Genomic DNA, 19,706 nt, shown 5'->3' on the forward strand with positions numbered 1-19,706 from the left:
TCCAGAATTAAAACGTCGACTGCGGAAACATCAATGAGTTTCAAGAAGAGCAAGTCCTGTGTCCTGAGAGCCAGCTGGTGACATCCAGCAATGCTCCAGTCATGCTGGAGCTCTAACACTACGCCTCGTTCCTTGCTTACTGCTGCCTTTTAGGGGCAGGGCATGTCCCCAGGCAGCAGCAGAGGATGAAGTGAGTAAATTGGAACAAAATTTAGAGAACAGGTTGCTCTCTGAAGAAGTTCCTAGAAACACCCCTTCCCTAAGTGGAGGCGGAGGCCAGACCAGAGGGTAAATGAGAGGGATGGAAATCTAAGAAAATTCTGTGATGAAAACAGTGGAGAAGCATGTGTTCAGAGGACCAGGTTGAGGGAAACTGGTCAGTCCTTTTTAGTATCAGACTTTTTGCCGGCCAGTCCTCCAGAAATCCTCCCACTGATAAGTCACAACAGCACCTAACAGTCCTGAGGACTCCCTCCGAGCCTGTATTTACCTTTTCATCTCCAGCTGGCACTCTCTCGGCTTTCAGGTTTTCGATTTCCTGCTGCAGCCGCGTCATCTCCTCCTTTAAAGGCGATACGAACATTTACAAAATGCAGACAAGCTGGCGAATGGACTTGTGCCCGCACCACCCCTCTAGTGACCACCAGGAGTGAGGGCTTATCACAGGACCCCCAGACATCCCAGGTTTACAGGACAGGCCTGGGTTCACGTGATGTTATTCTTTCACACTTTAAAAGACTTCTAAATATACATATAAATTAGAACATAGTGTTTGTTAGGCTGTGCTCTCAGTTTGGGGGTTTGACACACACAGTGACCTATGTGACTCACTTCCAGTATCCTCAGGGTGGCGGGTACCCACCATAGGGCCCCGTTCATCTTACACAACTGACACAGAACTGCTCCATGAATCTACGTTTTAGACTGCACTGGAGTCGGATGCCACAACAGCACAAGGGGTGGTGACATTTCACAAGAGTCCTGGTTCAAGATCTGCTCACATCAAGCAACACTTACTCGACAATGTGCTTTAAACTCCTGTTCCTGACTTTTCAGGTTTTCATTCATGGCTACAAGTGCTCTCAGGTTCTGCAGGATGCTGAAGAGAAAAGACCAAACAATGACATGTGGAAAGCTATTATGATTTTATGAATCACACCTAAAACCAAGTCCCCAGCTAAAGAGAAACTCCCTTTTAAATTTCCTTTGTCTCTCTCCAGAGTGTCTAATGGGTTCTCCACAAATGATAATGACTCCCATTTAACTGACATTATCATTCATTTATATACTCAAGTCCATCAGGCCACATCCAAACAAACATCACAGAATCCAGAATTAAAATGTCAACTGCAGAAACATCAATGAGTTTCAAGAATACTGCATCTACTTGTACCAATTACTCAACAGTATTCAGAGCATAGACGGCATCACACAGTTTTTAATTTCCATGAAAAGGAGACAAATTACTTACGGTCATTAGAAGAATTAATTTGAAAATAAAAATGTCAAGTATCTGACAATACTTTGCTCCATATCATGAAAGAAGCGTTGCTAATTATAAAGCCAAGTAATCTGTGCCTTCTTTGCTAAAAATGTCCTTCAAATCTGGGACGGCTCAATCTGTGCCTGAAGCTTTTTATGATTTACAGTATCATTCAGGGAGATTTTACCTGGCACCTAAACACTTTGGTGCCAAAAAAGTCAAATGTCAGTGTGTCTTACACTTTATTTAAATTGTTTAAAGACAATTAAAAAAACTAATAAAAATGAAGGAAAAAAACCAGCATCTATTCTTTGAGTAAAAAAAAAAAAAAAAAAAAAAAGACTGCACCTTGAATCCCAAGGATGCAGGGCTGGAATGCTGCCAGTAAAAAACTGGCAACAAGGGTTGACTCCAAGGAGAAGAACTGGGTGGCTGGGGACACGGGTGAGAGGGAGACTTTCACCACATGCCTTTTTGTTCTGTGAACGGATTATTTGGTTTTTAAAACCAGAAAAACAAAGGTGGCGCTTGGTTGGCTCAGTCGGTTGAGCATCCAGCTCTTGATTTCAGCTCAGGTCATGATCCCAGGGTCCTGGGATCGAGCCCCAGGTAGGGTTCTGTGCTGAGTGTGAAGCCGGCTTAAGATTCTCTCCCCCCTCCCCCCCCGCGCCCCCCCCCCCGCCCATCTCTCCCGCTTGCACATGCTCTCTCTCTGAAATAAAAAACTATATGAAAATTAAAAAACCAGAAAAACAAAAAAGCAAAAGCAAAACGAAAAGTGTGTTGCTTCTGCTCCCAACAGGAATTAGGAGAACGAGGTGGCCAACTCAGTGCGGCCCAAGCCTCTCAGCTCGTGCCAGAGCAATGGGGAGTCACCACATTCTGCATGGGGCATGTGAACCGAACCGACCCGCATGGGGCCAGACCCTCAGCTCCTCAGTCCTGTGTTCAAACAAAATAAGCCACCAGGCACTGTGGCAGAGTCAGTTTCTTCAAAGGGAACACCAGGGAAAAGGGAAAGTAAACACCAGGCAGAGTCACTTTCTTCAAAGGGAAAGTAAACACATGCGGAAACGTCTTACTTTGGATCAGCTTTCGATTCTATCTTCTCCAGGGCTGCTTGCTCCTTGTCCAGTCTCTCACTGTAGCTCTTCAACTGTGAGACAGAAAAGAGGTGTGGCTGCTAGACACTTGGGGGGACAGGAGAGTGAGCGCGTGCATCCTCCCCCCCCCCCCCGGCTCACAACTGTGCCCCACTTCTGACAGCTGGCCAAGCCCAGTGGACCCAGATGTACACCGAGAAAACAGGTGCACAAGAGAAACAGGACGGGGGTGGAGAGGATAACATGGTCAAAACCAGACCCATTGGGACACATTCTGTTGGTGAAGGAAATCTTGACAATAACTTTAAATCACAGCAGCACACGGATGGAAAGCCAGAGTAAGGCCGACGGCAGGTGCCTTTCGGTAGGTCGGTACGAAGAGGGAAGTAAAATAGGCTATGAGAGACAGACCTGGCTTAAATTCCACAACACCAATGTCATGGCTATCAGCAGGGGTAGGGTTAAATCTATCTTCTTGAGTAATTTCACTTTCTTTTTCTGAGTCAGAGTGAGGATTTAAAAAAAGAAATTTTAAAGAAACTCAGATTTCCATTTATGAGGTCTACACGTATACAATAGAATACAAAGGTGCTAAAAAGAGTAAGAAAAAAGCATCTCTTTTATGACGACCTCTAGCATCTACTGTTAGTTGGAAGAAAATGACGTACAAAATGTTGATTCCCATGTGTTTCCAATGTGTATAAAGGAATGTATATATCGAATGTGTACATGTATAAAAGGATATACGCATGAAGTATTTGTAAAAAGATTCACAAGAAACTGGTGATCCTCTGGAGAGGGTAACTATATGGCTGGGTTACAGTGATACAACTATTATACTTTTTGAATTTTGAACTGTGTGAATGTGTTACCTACTCAAAACAACAAGATAAAAAGTTCTAAGGGTACTAGTTGAAAACGGAAGACCAAGCACAAGTTGCAACAAGCCCTTCTTGCCAAAGTCCTAAGAAAAAACAGACGATTATGTTTAAACATGGGAGCAGGTACTGCAGGGACAAGAAGACGGCTGCTGGAAAGGCGGGGCTGAGGAGGCCTGCTGGGTGGGATCAGCAGACACAGGAAGGATGGTCTGCAGGGCTGGCATCGCAGTAGCAGAGCCAGCTGCGCGAAGCAGTGAAGCCTGGCTCCCCTAACGATGAGCTGGAGCTCAAGCCTCAGAGGCAGGCGGGCTCCCAGACTCCGTAATGCCCAGGAGAAAGGTGGAGTGCCCCCCCAAATCACATACTACCGGCTGATCTCACCCAGCAGTAGGACCCACCCTTCTAGAACAATCACGGAAAGCAAAGCAGGCTTCATAAAATGGATACAGAATCCACACAGCCGGTAATAGGAAGTTTCAGAACCAAAGATAACCATACCACCAAGAATTACCCAACATGTAAGACAGAACCACAAATGAGAAAGATAAAACTGAACAAATCAATTTTGATCTGAAGAAATTGTTTATAGATCAAGAAAAAATTTCGACATGATGGATGCCCTTAAAGAGGTGGGAGAGAATACTGCACATACTACAAAGAAGAAACCTCACACGTAGGAAATTAAAGCTGCTACTGCTGAAATTAAAACATGGACAGGCCAGAACCCGGCGGCCTGGTGATGCAGGAGCACGTAGCCTCCCCACAGGTGTCATGGGCTGTCGTCTGTCCTTGACCTTCCCTGCCATCTCTACTTTACTAAATTTACTGGAAAGACAGGTCTCCCCAGGTTTTCAGTGCCACCAGGTTATCCTGGAAGGGCAGGTTTTGCTGAAAAGGTGAGAGGGGTCAGAATGCTCGTTTTGCCCAATCCTTGACTTGAACAGATAAGGAGGCAGAGGCCCAAAGGTGAAGTTCATTGCTTGCTCAGGGGTCTGGTCTTCAGGACTCTGACCAGCCAGGCTTCTTCAGAAGTTGCTGAATGCTAGGTTTTATACGGCTTCCCATTTTCCTAGATGGGACTTAGTTTGACCGCCCCACGAGAGAGCGAGCTCTCAGCAAGGTCTTTGGTGCCCGACAGCCAGCACTGGAATCCCGGCACCCTCGGTGTAGCTGACGGGGATGAAAACAGTGCTGCTAGTGTTGTTACAGACAGTCCACGGACTGATACAGGTGAGGGGTCCAGAGCACAGCCAGCACATCCTGATGGTGGCTGCGATTATTACCTGTGGATAAGAGGCTATCTCCTATCACTGACTTAAATCACTTCCTCTACCTCCCAGCACATGGAGCTCAGCAAATACCTGATTTAGTGTTTAGTACAAAGAAATGCCTTTAGAGCCACTTGGGATTTATACCCTAAGACATACAAGTGTCTTAGGAAATTGATATCAAGATGCTTTGCCTTTAATCTCTCCCAGATGGTTATACAAAAACTGATCCATGACTTGGCAAACTTCATGCCAGAGACTCTGTGGCAGTAACATTTAGACAGCAGCAGGGGCTCTGCCCTAGGAGTCTGCCATCCAGCCCATAGGAAGGTAGTCACAGAGCAGTGTGAAGAAAGCGCATCTGTCCAAATGCGACACAGGCTTCTCTGGGAAGCATGACAAAAAACCTCATTCTGCCGTTCTTTTGCCTGCCCTTTTCAAACGTTCTGACAATAACTGAAAAGACTGGCCCAGGTCAGAATTAAAAAGTTTTGTCAGGTTGACAGCAAGGCAGTGAGCTGAGTGCTACATATAGCTACAGAAATAAGAATTTGAAACGGGCACGTTTTGTGTGAAATTACAAAAAAGGGAGGGGGGTACTGCCTTAGTGTCAGAGAGGTTGTTAAGACCAGTCCTGCTTCCATGTGGTTCAGAAAGTACCAGGTGGGGCCCCTGTAGGAGGCCCCTGTAGAGTGTGGCTATCGCTCGAGCACCAAAATCACCATGAGGAGAGCTTTGCCAATCCAGAGGAGGATAGCTCTCTATGGAAACACGAGGGACAGAAATATGTAAACTCCTCTCATGACAGGGCTGGCATCAGAAGCGTTTGTTTTCCTGGCCTGGTCTCCCAGGCCATCACAAGTAGTAGGTGAGCCACACTGTAAATGCCCATGTGAGATGGCAGACTCCAAACCTGGGGTAGAAAACGCATCATGTGCTTCGAAATATACCCACCGCCCCCCTGCCCCCCCATTCGGCCCGGAAGATAACCAGCAATGCTGAACAACAAATTACAGCCTTCTGTAGTTCTCTCATCTTATGAAAAGAAGCCTTCTCGTTCTTAAGGAATTCAGTACTTTGAAGCTATTATACAATCTGCGGGCTTGTAGAGGAGCCGGGCCCACTTACTGGGCACGGCCCCCCCAAATTCTATGTGGCCTGTGCCCTGCTGACTGGGCTGGCCTTCCTCGGGAAGCCTTTCCCGATGCTTCACGGCCCACAACAGTGTGGATAAACTGGCTGCAGGGGTCATACTGTGAGCTGGTCCCATGTCCCCAGATGGCCCTGAGCCCTGAGAAGTGGACAGTGATGCCTCCCCACAGACTGATGATACAAGGCATTCCATTAGGGGTGCAGGCCAAAAGCAGCTCTGCAGATCTACTCACCTCTGTCAGAGTTTTCTTGGTTTCATCATATCTGGCTTGTAGGCTGGTGTGACTTGCCTGCAGCTATAAAACAAAGAGGAGATACCTGATCTCATTCGATCCTTACAGCAGCACAGCTATGGGCGGATCCCCGTCTCACACACGGGAAAATGGAAACTCAGAAGACACTTAAACTGAGCGAATGTGGGAATTTTAGAATGGCTGTCAACAAGTGAAGAAAAAAATTCATATAATTAGCACCAACTACATGTCAGGTGATACGCTAGATATTCTGCGTAAGTTCTATCACTGAATCCTTAAATTCAACGGAAGAAGACATTATTCTTATTTTATTTTTTTAATGTTTACTTATTTATTTTGAGAGGGCAGAGAGAGAGACACAGACAGACGGAGAGAGAGGGAAAGACAGAGGGAGAGAGAATCCCAAGCAAGCTCTGTGCTGTCAGTGCAGAGCCTGGCAAGGGGCTTGATCTAAGGAACTGTGAAATAACGACCCGGGCCTAAATCAAGAGTTGGAGGCTTAACCAACAGAGCCACCCAGGCGCTCTGACATTATTCTGATTTTACAGATGAGGAAATAAAGGCTCAGAGGGGTTAAGTTACTTGATGGCAAGTTTCACAGCTATTAACTGATAAAGCCAGGATTCAAATTCAGGTCTGATGTTTCTGCTTGTCTACACTCAGTTTGGTTAACCAACCAGCGTGCCCATTCACAGAATACAAACTGCATTTCAGCACTCAGGATTCTAGCAGACTATGACAGGCCGGCAAACAATCTCAGATAGAAGAAAGAATTCAGGACTTCCAACGTTAAGAGAAAGAAAATGAATTACCTTTACTGTTCAAAGTTACATAATTGTAAACGTACATCTGCAAAATGTCATGTCGCTTTTCCTTACTAAAAGGTATATCCTTGTGCTGTCTGTGAACTTTCAGAAATCTGAAAACGTTCACCGAAAGCCCAGAGCATTTGTACATTTCCACTCTGAAAAGGGGAAGTGGCAGAAAATGATATCGGGCTCTTTGGCTGTTACCTGAGTACATATTAACAATGAGAAATTTTATTCTGAGTCTCAATGATTGCTTCAAAATAACGTGCCCCTTGGGGCGCCTGGGTGGCGCAGTCGGTTAAGCGTCCGACTTCAGCCAGGTCACGATCTCACGGTCCGTGAGTTCGAGCCCCGCGTCAGGCTCTGGGCTGATGGCTCGGAGCCTGGAGCCTGTTTCCGATTCTGTGTCTCCCTCTCTCTCTGCCCCTCCCCCGTTCATGCTCTGTCTCTCTTTGTCCCAAAAATAAATAAAAAACGTTGAAAAAAAATTAAAAAAAAAAAATAACGTGCCCCATCCTTGAACCTGTAAGCAACCTATTAACAGTTATGTTGCCTTCAGAATCATGACTCCTAAATCATGCTTCTAGTCTCCATGACTGATGGATGGTTACACTTCCACGAGGCCTATCAAGAAGCCAACTCAAGCAGAGAGCAAAAGTAACAAAGGAGGGAAGCAGGTGGGCTCTGGCTTCTCCCTTTTCAAAGGAGCCATCTGTGCAATGAGAACTTCCATTGGCCTGGTTGTATAACTGGTAGAGAAGAGTATTTCTGGAGAAAGTTTTTCTCTTGAAACACTAGTGGTTGAACTCTTGAAGCTCTTTTGTGGCTCCAGGAAGGGCTCCTGGCATTTCCCACCTGCCTCACCCACCTTGCTGCCCACCTCTCAACCATGTGCCTGACCAGCTGCCATTTGACATTTACCTCATGCTCCGCTCACATGAGGTGTGTGGGAGGAGACGATGAACATGGAACAGTCCCTGCACTCAAGGAGCTGGACCAGGAAACTGGGGATTAGAGTATGAGAATAGCTGGGGCAGGGCCAGACCTGGGGGAGGCCCAAGGAAAGAGCCTGGCTCACGGGGAGTCTAAGGAAGGCATCACAACAAAGACTCAAGCAGGCTGGGTCTTGGCAGAGATGTAGCTTTCTAATTAGAGAAGACTCATCTCTCCTCTTTAACTGATTTCATAAGAGGTCTTTTCATCTGCTCATCTGACCATCTTTTCTCAAACAGGATGTCCCAGTAGCTTAGCTGAGCTCTTCATCTTACTGGAATCCTTCATGATTCTCCTACCCCTATTTTCTTCTTCATCATTAAACCTTAGACTCACCCCTAAATTCAGTAGCTGGCTACCACTCCATTTCTGGGTTCCTCTTTCCTTCCTCAGTCTCAGGTTTCTTCTCAGTTACGTACTAGCTGCGTCCCAGCTCTATGCCTCTGTAGCGCACTCCCTTGTACCCAGAGAGGCTCTTTATTCCTTCTCTTGCTTTTGCCCCTCCTCCCATTGGTCTATTGGGCTAGAACCCTCCCCAGGGTTATCATCAAAGCCACGAGAGTATATCCGGGTTGCCTTCCACCTGCATGACCTTGGATGAGGAGTTCTTGGATTTAAGGAGTTTGGATTCTCTCATATACTACTGGTGGAAATATAAACTGGCAAAATAACTGGTGAATAATTTGATGGCTTGTAGCAAAATAAAAAATGCATATATTTTTTAACCCAGCAATTCTACTTCCTAAAATCTATCTTACAGGAATACTTACATATTTGCACAAAGATGACTGTACAAAGAGATACATAAATTTGCAGTGGAGAGGGGGAACCTGAAACAATCTACATACCCATGAATGGGGGCAGGTACAATAAATTATATTACACATGCGCTACGTCACACTATGCAGTCAATTAGAAAGAATGAGGTATATTTATATAGTCAAAGTTTTGGTTTCACCATTAGAAAGATGTGTGATCACAGGCCAAACTACCTCACTTCTCTGTGTTTGTTTCCTTATTTGTAAAATGAGGAAAATAATAGTACCCCTTCCACAAGGATGTTGTGTGAGAAGAATGAATGAGTTTGAAAAGCACTTTGTAAATACTCAGTAAAAAAGTCCTTATTAGCCATTATCACTACTGACGGAGAGACATCTGTCTTAGAATAAGTGAAAAATGAACTGAATATTGTAGTCAGACAACCTGTTCTCCCCAGGTAAATGGGCATATACAAGTGTTTGCAAAGGTCTCAAAAACAGTGGCCTTTTCAATGAGTAGAGAGGACTGTCATATTTTGGGGGAGGGCAGACCTTCATTTCATGATATAGTTCCATACTATTTGGTTTATTTACAGTGAGCTTGTACTATACCTGTAATTTTTAAAAGTGGTTAAAGCTATTAAAAATGGATAGGGACAAAAAATGTGTATAGCAGACCTTCACACACAGGCGTGTGGAGTATATGGTCTCTCATTATGACTCGCTGTTCAGTGCTCACCAAGAAGTGAGTGAAGGCCGGGTGAGGTGGCCAGGGAGGCAGTCCAGGAGGGTGACAGAGGAAGGAGCTGGGGCTGCCGCTCCAGAGACCTGGATTCTCACACAAGAGGCTTGCTGCCGACGCTGTGACTTCTGGTGGACAGAATCAGAGACTACTAGGAGGTGAAGGAACTCTGCAGACCAGCAAGTCCAGAGGTGGACAACTTTTTGCAGAAGGGCAAATTTAGATAGAGCAACATTTTGTCAAAGAGCAAAGTCAAATTTAAACTTTGGCAACAATGTTTGTTTATTTGTTATTTATTTATTTTGATAGGACATTCCAAATTAAAATGGGTGTAGCAAATTATCTAGAAATGAAAAAGGCATATTATTATAGCTCAAAACATTTTGAGAAAAAATGTTTATGAAAGTGTTGATGTTGGTTTTCAATCTTTACATTCATTTCTATACTTATCTGAGAAGCTTTCTAATCTTTTATTCCTTATGTCTGCATAAGGCTTTGGTTCATATAAGTGCATTCCTGTTTATATTTTCATTTCATCCTTGGAACTCTCTCCCTTTTTATCATCTGAGACCCCTAACTCATACGTGATAAGTGACCTTGGCAAATATTTCCCTCCCTTCATCATTTTCCTCGTCCAGCTGACTAGCTACGTGGCTAGGGACTACTGTACGTGCTGGTCATCATTAAGAGCACTACTTGCAGTAATAATTATCGCTGTCCTTTACAGAGTCTGCCACATACAGGCAGTGTGCCTGAAAAATAACAGGTGCATGGTACCCATAGGTTCTGGACCAACTGCAAAACAGACCCGAGTCAGCGAGGACTGCCCCTTCAGCTGAGTATGCTCCGGGACTGCCACTGCAATGACACTTAGCACCCCTTCTCCCCAAGTTTAGATGGGAGAGAAAAAGCAAACATTCATGCTGAGATACTCTGACTCATGGGGTCTGTGGTATCTTCAAAACGATCTCCCTCTTGAGGGTAAAGACATTATGATAAAGAAGCATCATCCCTAATTCAGGCTTATCTTGATTCTGTGATGAGTTCTTTTTGAACCGATCACTTTCAGGTTCTTATCATAATGGCAAGGGTCAGGAGTAGAGAGGATACTCTCTGAGCTATGAGTTAAAATGTCTAAATAATAAAACAGAAATCAAATCACAATCTTTGTATCCTTGTTTGCTTATTATCCAAGGCATTTTGGCAAAACCAACCTACTGTTTGTTCAGCTATGGTAGAACAAATTCTAACAGAACAAATTCAAACAAAAAATGATCGAGCAAGCCCATTTGATGTATTAATATCTTTTGAATACGTGAGACTTGAAAGGATAAAAAATGTACAAGTTCAAAATGCCAAATGGCACCCATTTTTGGAAATCAATTGTTACAGGAACTACTGGTGAACGGTTCTTTACAAAGCTGTATTCATTCCCATAATCTTCTGCTACACGTGCTTTTCTAATTAATTAAAGCGTACTGCCAATGCAACTGAAGCATGTAACAACTTTTTATCCTCTATTGATTGTTCCTGAGTCAAACTCTACTTTCTAGAATGAATATGTGAAGGTCTTTCCAAAATAGTCCCATCCATCACGAAGTATACAGAATACCATGTCCTAAAGCTCCCTTGAAAATAAACTTGTTTCCTCCATTTCCCCTACCTCATCAAAGCCATCAAGAGCTCATGCCTGGACTACTGGATCAGCAACCTAACAGTCAGTCCAATGAACTCATGCTCCCACAACAAATAGAATGGTCTCTGAAACATGCAAAGCTGATAATGCCACTCCCTTCCTTAAACCTTCCAATGGCTTCCACTCACCTTATCATGCCCTGGGAAGTCCTGTCTGATCAGCTTCTGCTAACTAACTGCCCCACTTAAGACTCTCCAGCCACAAAACAGAAACTGGCCAGGACCCTTCTTCCTCTTCCAGGTCCTAGCTCATGTTGTTCCATAATTTCCCAGCCAAGCCCCCACCTACTTCCCATGCAGCCTTCCAGCCCAGCAAACACCTATTCATCTTTTCAGTAGGAGTCCTCTGTGACTGAGGCCAGGTCAAATCTCCCTATCTTATCACTCTAGAAGTCTCCTTCAAGCACTTATCACAGCTGTAATTAAATGGTGTTGTATGTGTGATGTATTTGTTTAGAATATGTTCCCTCATTGCTCTCTTAAGATCCTTAAAAGCAGGGATAACTTGTTCTTCATTTAACCCCATGGCCTAGCAGAGTAGTGCTCAGTTAACATTTGTGAGCCAATAAATGCTCTTCTTGTCATGTGACCTTCTTCTAGAACAGACGTTGGCAAACTTTTCAGTTCGGGTCAGAGGATAAATATTTTAAGCTTTATGAACCACATCTGGAAAAGGCCAGAAAGTAAACTATCTTGGGCTTTCTGGGACACGTGATCTCTGCAGCAACTACTCAGTTCTGCCCCTGGAGCTTGAAAGTGGGCACAGAAAGTATGTAAATAGATGTGCATGTATTCCAATAAAACCTGACTTACAAACACAGGTGGCAGCTGAACTGGCCTAAGGGCTGTAGTAGGCTAATTCCTATTCTAGAACTTCTATTCTTTTTTTTTTTTTTTTTTTTAATTTTTTTTTTTCCACGTTTATTTATTTTTGGGACAGAGAGAGACAGAGCATGAACGGGGGAGGGGCAGAGAGAGAGGGAGACACAGAATCGGAAACAGGCTCCAGGCTCTGAGCCATCAGCCCAGAGCCCGACGCGGGGCTCGAACTCACGGACCGTGAGATCGTGACCTGGCTGAAGTCGGACGCTTAACCGACTGCGCCACCCAGGCGCCCCTAGAACTTCTATTCTAACATGAAGATCTTCACTCCCTCCCCAGTTTCTCCCTTCTTGAAGAATAGCTTCATTTTACTTGAATGTAATTATAAAAAAAAAAAAAAGCCACCAACCTCTTCCAGATGTTTGGTCTTCTGCAGAATCTGCTTGTTCAAGGAAATGACTTTCCGATGATGTAGCTGGGAGGTTCCTAATTTTTCTGGACTTTCTTCTGCTGACAACTCAGACTGCTGTGGGAAACACGGAGGGCAAGCCCAAAGGATTTAGTTAGCCCATCTCAGTTTATGTGAGACGGATCCATCCCTGCTCACCCTGGGAAGAGCACTACAAGCAGCCTGTCAAAACCAAGCCAGGGCAGCCATGGGGTCCCAGGCAAAACCCCGGTCCAGAGAAGACTCTGACACAATGATCAGGTTCCTCACCAACAGAGTCTGCATTCCTGGCAGAGGAGCAGCATGTGCAGAAGCACAGGAATACATAACTGTAGTTATGTTGGTATCATGTAGGTCATATAGGCAACAGGGCACCATCAAAAGGTTTTAAATAGAGGAATAACACAGTCATATCAATATCTTCATGAGACTACAATGGAGTTATCAAGAATGGCAAACTGATTCACTTTCACTGAAGTATTATAAGTATATGGTCAAAAAGTTTAACTCTTTGCAAGTATTTATAATGAAAAGCCACAGCCTATCAACTTATTTCTCTCCATCCTATGGATCCACTCCCTTTCTATTCTTTTGGTGTTCACAGAGGATAAATTTGAAAGGGATGAAAGTTGGTGAGGGGCCAGCAGGAGATTCCTAAAATTGTATGTGAGGAGGGAAGGGAGAAAAAGGTTGTGCAGGAAGTAGAGACCTGTCAGGACTCGAAGTGGGTAAGGGAGAGATTTCTGGGTGAACGCAGCAACGGCACTGAGAAACCACACAGAGGAGGAGGCAGCTGGGTAGAGACACTGAATACAACCAGCAGCCTCACCCTAGTGAGAAGCCTTAGGACAAACAAATTAAAAGGTTGATCCTGTTGCAACAGGAGTCCTTCCCATACTTCGTAGATAATCATAAAAAGCTTAGATAAGCTTTATTAAACAAATGCCCATTTCAACCACATTTCCTTCTTTACTGGAAGTATCCCAGTTCCAAACTAAGCAGTGACTTTAAGCCCAAGTGCAACACAACTACTTGGGTATTTGATTTTCTCTGCATGTTTTCACAGTGATCATAAGCTTGAAAAGTCTGGAAGATTTGCCCACAGGGAAAAGAGATGGGGAAGTGAGGAGGAGGAGAAATTGGACGGAACAGTCACCATTTATTTTGGTTAAGGACTTCCCTGAATAATTCAGCAGCACTACTAACAGATGATGAGTTTTTGCCGCTTAACGGTTCCGGAGGTGGGGAACAACCAGCAGGATATGGCTGCGTAAAACAGTAAGGAATATCCATCACTTTCCATCTCGTGGGCTGGTGGGCCATAAAAGAAATAGAAAAACTAAGCACTCAGTAATGCAACATATCTAGTCTTGAAACCAGGGATTTAAAAAAAATGTCAACTAACATACTCTAGCTTATTTGGATCTCTGGGAATTAGAGTTAACTTTAAAATAAAAAAATTTTTTTTTTACTTACTTTTGAGAGAGAGAGAAAGAGAAAGAGAATGGGGGAGGGGCAGAGAGAGGGGGAGACACAGAATCTGAAGCAGGCTCCACACTCTGGGCTGTTAGCACAGAGCCCGATGTGGGGCTCGAACCCATGGACCACAAGAGCATGACCTGGGCCAAACTTGGAGGCTTAAGGATGCTTAAACCACCCAGGCGCCCCTAGAGTTAACTTTTGCAAATACAACTAATTTGGTCACATAAAGAGATTCGCAACCTATAGTCTAGAGACGGGGAACTGTTTCTGAAAATTATCTGAGTATAAAAAATGGGGGAGGAGGAAGGACGACTCCCTCTCAATTTTCAAATCATTTGTCAGAAACGGATTTATTATGAACCAATTATATCTCCTCTACACTGATGAACAATGTTATTTATTTGGCCACTTTTGTTTGCTATATATATTTAATAGCTTTTTTTTTTTCATAGTTAATTTTCAGATTTGGGTTTTACCACCCAACTTAGATTCCTTGACACTGATTTCCAGCATGTCTCTGGCATATCCTGAGAGCTTTTAACTCTACTAGTAGAATTACATAAGGCTTCTAGCTAATGATTTATTGGCATTTGAAACAGAATGGATTCCCTGTCCCCTGGAACTACCCCACAGGTATGTCCCCATGTTTGATATCATGATTATCTGGAGTATTCTGACCTCCTCCAGTGGCCTATGCAGGCAGGCTCCAGGGGATCAGTGTCTCACTTATCCCCCAGACTTCTTCCAGTCTGCAGGGGCGAGCACATACTCATTCAGGGCTGTTCTGCACCTTGGCATGGCTTGGATGGTGTTTCCAACTTTTAGCAAGTTTTCCTGCTGATGAACTGCTTTTATGGCTAAGGTCCTAAGGTAATGAAAAGTGTATCTCCAACCTGGCTTCTTCACCCTCTTACCTGTGTACCTGCATACGTACAGCTTTGTTTTAAAATCAAGACCTTTGACTTCACTTCAGAGAAGGCTTCTTGCAGGAAAACCAGTGGCTACCTCGATATCTGGAAAGATATCTAGACTGGTTTATTATCTCTTTCTCTATTTTACAATCTTTCTACCTAGATTTATTTTACTATTTTATTTCATTTGAGAGAGAGAGAGAGAGAGGCAGAGGGAGAGGGGGAAGGGGAGAGGGAGAGGTAGAGGGGGAAGGAGAGAGAGAGGGAGAGAGGGAGAGAGGGAGAGAGAGGGAGAGGGAGAGGGAGAGAGAAAGAGAGAGAGAGAGAGAGAGAGAGAGAATCTTAAGCAGGCTCCATGCTCAGCATAGCTTGACCCCACGACCCTGGGATCATGACCTGAGCTGAAATCAAGAGTTGCACACTCAACTGACTGAGACACCCAAGTGCCCCTTTCTATCTAGATTTAAATTTTTAGCCACATGGCCTGACTCTCCCAGGGGTCGTCAAGGTCAATGTCTTTTTCACAATAATACTAAAATGTCATCTTGTTCATTCTCATTCTCATGATTATACTGTGAAGTTTCTCAGATGTTACATGTCATGTAGTATTATTGCTTTGATGTTAATATGTAATGCATTTATTACTATTATTTGTAAATGCATTAATATGTGAGCTATTGAGACCTCGGTAGTTTTTAAGAGTTCTTAAAGGGTCCTGAAACTGAAAATTTTGAGAACCACTACTTTAATCTAAGGGGCCTGGCCCACTTGGGAATCCTGTATTGGTCCCAATCACTGATTGGGGCCACCTTATTAGCAATGAGCTCCAATCAGTGGAGTGGGCCCACCTATAACTTATATAACCTAGAGAGAGGAAAGTTCCTTCTGATTCCACCAGGTGCAGCCCCTTAAATTTGAATCTTCAAAGCATTAATGTACATTAATATCAGGATATTATATGCCAATTCCATATCTGACATTTCTCCATCCCAATTAAAATGGGTAATATATGCACATGGCTCAGAGCACATATGAACTGTGGGTCCCTCCGTTTGCCTTTGAGTCTAGTGATGGTGCTATGCAAAGTGCTTTGTTTATGGGAAGTTATTTTTGTGCAGATATAATCATTTATTCTTAAGCTGAATTAAAGAGTCTTCACCTAGTCAATGGAAAGCCTATTTTTTAAACATATTTTTTATTAAGCAATCTAGAGACTGATAAAGGCAGAAGCAGTTCTTTACAGCATTATGGCCCATGTAGCATTCTGGTCACTGAGAGTCACAGTGAGAAGGAAACTGAAGATGACGACGTTGGATCTGGAAGGATGAGACAAAGTTGGACCGATGGAGAGGAAACTTTATAGTAAATCTTTCACAGAAAAAATTAAATCCTTGGGGCATCTTAACTGATTTCTACTTGAAAAGTGTAATATCTCTCAAAGAATGCCAATCATCTACAAATATTCCATTTGTGTTTACACTGGAGGGAGGACTAAAGAACCAATCTAATTTTGTTCAACAATTTCAGATTAAGAACGTGCTTTTAAAACCACAGTGTGGATTAAGATGACTTCTAGTACAGATTCAATGTTTTCTAATAAATGATAGATATTCATAACTTCCACTCTTAGGGGAACCAGATTTAAATGTCATTCAATAATATTAGTCTGGTTCAAAATAGTAAATTCCTAAGAGAAACAAAAAATGATTACTTTAGCTAAAACTATATACTTTTATAATGAAAGAGACCCCAAAGGTTATCTACATACAAACCTTCTTCCTAAAATAGAAATCTCTCCTATGTTACCTCCTTCCCCTACTAAAATATGGCCACAAAGCTGTCAGCAACAAAGATCCCTATCTCGTGATATAGTTCTCTATACTGAAGAGATGGGCTTCAGTTTCTGGCACGTTGATGAACCCTTCTACTGAAGACAAGTAAACAGATAATATAAAATACTTAATTTTTTAATCTTTTAAAAAAGCTATGAGCTAGCAAGAATGTAAGAAACCTGTCAAGCCAAAAGTTAGTGAAAGTGGAACTCTAGGAAGGTATGTATACCCACTGCAGTTGGCTTTTTTCTTGAAAGTATTTGTCAACACCAGGTGAACTCAAACTTTGATTTTTACACTTCAATAATTGCTTTGCATAAACCTTGAAATAGGTGAAAGAAGAAAGAAAAGTCTGCAGCCAGATTTTTGTGACAGATTGGCCCTTATGCAGTGTGTGTCTAAATCCACACACTACCTGTATGGTCTACAAAACCCTCAAGTTAAGACTATGTTTGTTTTTTTTTTTAATTTTTTTTAATGTTTTATTTATTTTTGAGGCAGAAAGCGACAGAGCATGAGCAGGGGAGGGGCAGAGAGAGAGAGGGAGACACAGAATCCAAAGCAGGCTCCAGGCTCTGAGCTGTCAGCACAGAGCCCGATGCGGGGCTCGAACTCACAAACTGTGAGATCATGACCTGAGCCAAAGTCGGACGCTTAACTGACTGAGCCACCCAGGCGCCCCAAGACTATGTATACAATGGACTTGGGCTGGGGTGTCTCCGGGTGCTTGCCAATACAAAAAGGCAAATCTCCTCTGAAAGAATAGAGATTCAACTCTAGGCTTCAAAGAATTTCTGTAGGTAAATTTGCAAGGAATATGAACTCACAATCAAAATTTGAAAGCACGTACAAAACACAAGCAAAAATCCAGCAGAAAACAGACAGAATCAGATCTGCAGAGACACAAACACATACATGTCCATTCTTCCCTGAAGCAACAGAGATTAAGTGTAATCACTCTTTCGCATAGTAGTTAGAATTACTGACAAGGAAGTCTCCTCCATCGCTCTTTCCTCTCCCCTTCCTGTAATGGTGCGTCAATACCCTTCCCCATCTTGGCTACGGTCCTCTAGACATTCTCCAGCTTACAAGTGACCTTTTCACTGGAGTCTGAGTGCTGCAGATGGGATGGGACTATTCGCTCATCCCCCTCCGCTTCTACTAATAAGACTAGATATGTAGATTCTTTTCAGTATTTCTGACTCCCACTAATGAAACTGCGTGAATTTCAAAGACCCATATTCATGTAACACTGCTGAGTCTAACGCACAGTTCTGGGTTGCAGGGCGGGCAGTATTTGCCTGGAATGCGCTTAGCATTTAGTATGCATGAGCAGAATCCTATACCTCTCACTTTTATCCCCATGAACTACTGTCAGGTCGCCTGATCCTGAATTGGTATGACTGATTTTGCTGAAATTCAATCAAAGTTCACATTTATCCTCTTTAAAAAATGAATTTGTTTGGGCTCATCATTTCAACCTAAGGAAGTTTTGAATGTTGATTCTATTCTCCAGAGTGCTAGCCATCTCTTCTTTTCTAGCTTTCAATGATGTTCAAATCTGACAAAACAAATTCTATGCTTTATCCAAATTGATACAGATCCTGAGACTGTGGGCTGCACTGTGCAGCTTGAGACCATCCTACTAGGTCAACAATTCATTAGCTGATACCATTTTTTTCTTCTTTAGTTGCTGTTAGTTACTATCTATTGCTTTAAGTCATGCAGATTTCAGGAGACTGTGGAACACTTTAGAAATCCCATATATTTAACATTATTCTTTCCGGATTCACAGGATTCCTTAATCTCCAGATTCTGATTACCGTTCTAAATCTCTCCATCCCAACTTCCTTTGCTTAGTTGAAGTAACCTTCACTCAGACCCTGTTATGTATGAGGCACAGTGGTAGGCACCGGGGACATGGAAAAAGACACAGACCTTACCCCTGGACCTTCACAGTCCAGTCAGGTAAAGCCTTATCCACAAATAAAGGGGTTATCCTCCACATACTCCTCAAGTCTAAATTGTGCCACAGAGGAAGAGAGTTTTGAAAGCTCTTCTTGTTCCTTCTTCTCCCTCCCTTCCATTTTTTCTTCCACAAACGTTCATGAAAACCCTATTACGTTAGGCACTGGGGATATTCAATGAGCCCAGCCATCACTTACAACAGACATCCTAGTCCTGGGAGGCAGGTAGAGACAAGCAACACAGGGCACTGTCAGCAGCGCTAGGAAGGAAACTACAAGGAACTGATCCACGCAACATCTCAGAAGAGTCTGTCTTAGGAGGGAAAGTCACCCTGAATGGCCCCTGGGCGAGTCTCGGCAGAATCTTGTCAGAGTCACTTGTCAGCCTCAACTGAGCATTTATTATGTGTTAGGCAACTGAGATACAGGGATCAAAGATGAAATCTTGCCCCTCCAGAAGTTTACAGATGTAGGATGTGATTTGTCAAACACTCGTGACCTTGTGTGAAGAAATGGAGTCCAGAAGGAAGGGGTATAAAAATCCACCCCTAGAAAAAAACTCTTTTTTCTGTCTGTGGTCACAGCAGGAGCTTCCCAAGAGGGCAGGCAACTCTTTCCTTATACCATACTTGTTCCCTAACTCTACATGCCAGTGCTGCTAGAAGATGGTAAAAAATGCTGTTCTGTGGAGGGGCCAGATGACGGGATTAGAAACATTTGAATCTACACTTACCAGAAACCACGGTAGTTCTAGTTCAGGCCTGACTCTTCAACAAGTAGTCAGGGTCGCCTGGTTGCTAAGGTCCCCATGACCTGCTAATCTTGGCAAGGCCCCTGGGGCGTGCTATCTTTCCTCAGTCCCCAGCCCCCTTAGTCTATTCTTTTCCATTTTGTCTCAACTGGGTATAGTTTTAAAAAGTCATTCATTCTGTCTATTTATTACCAGGAAAAAAAAGTTCAGTATCAACTATACCAACAACCAATTTGCTTCGAGCGTGTACTGATGTTTCAAATGGCAACACAAACCAAGCAACAACTGGCATCCACTTGAGATCACCAGGCTATATTCTTCTGCAATTTCTCTCTTTATGGGCTGGTTGACTGCT

The 19,706-nt window shown here is 43.4% G+C and overlaps 1 protein-coding gene across 1 annotated transcript in view; it reads right to left on the reverse strand.

The window, feature by feature from the left end:
* The window catches only part of CCDC93 (coiled-coil domain containing 93), a 92,928-nt gene that overhangs the window by 22,777 nt on the left and 50,445 nt on the right, over window positions 1-19,706 (reverse strand). Inside the window, exons 12-16 of the mRNA XM_047082888.1 lie at window positions 12,370-12,486; window positions 6,121-6,183; window positions 2,566-2,639; window positions 1,018-1,099; window positions 491-562 (exon numbers count right to left, since the gene is read on the reverse strand). Of these exons, the coding sequence (XP_046938844.1) occupies window positions 491-562; window positions 1,018-1,099; window positions 2,566-2,639; window positions 6,121-6,183; window positions 12,370-12,486 (408 nt within the window). The remainder of the gene's footprint in view (window positions 1-490; window positions 563-1,017; window positions 1,100-2,565; window positions 2,640-6,120; window positions 6,184-12,369; window positions 12,487-19,706) is intronic.

This window comes from Lynx rufus, unplaced genomic scaffold, assembly GCF_022079265.1.
Source record: "Lynx rufus isolate CCGP_SWC_20201006 ecotype Redwood Valley unplaced genomic scaffold, mLynRuf1.p SCAF_2, whole genome shotgun sequence".
In the NCBI taxonomy this organism is placed as follows: Eukaryota; Metazoa; Chordata; class Mammalia; order Carnivora; family Felidae; genus Lynx; species Lynx rufus.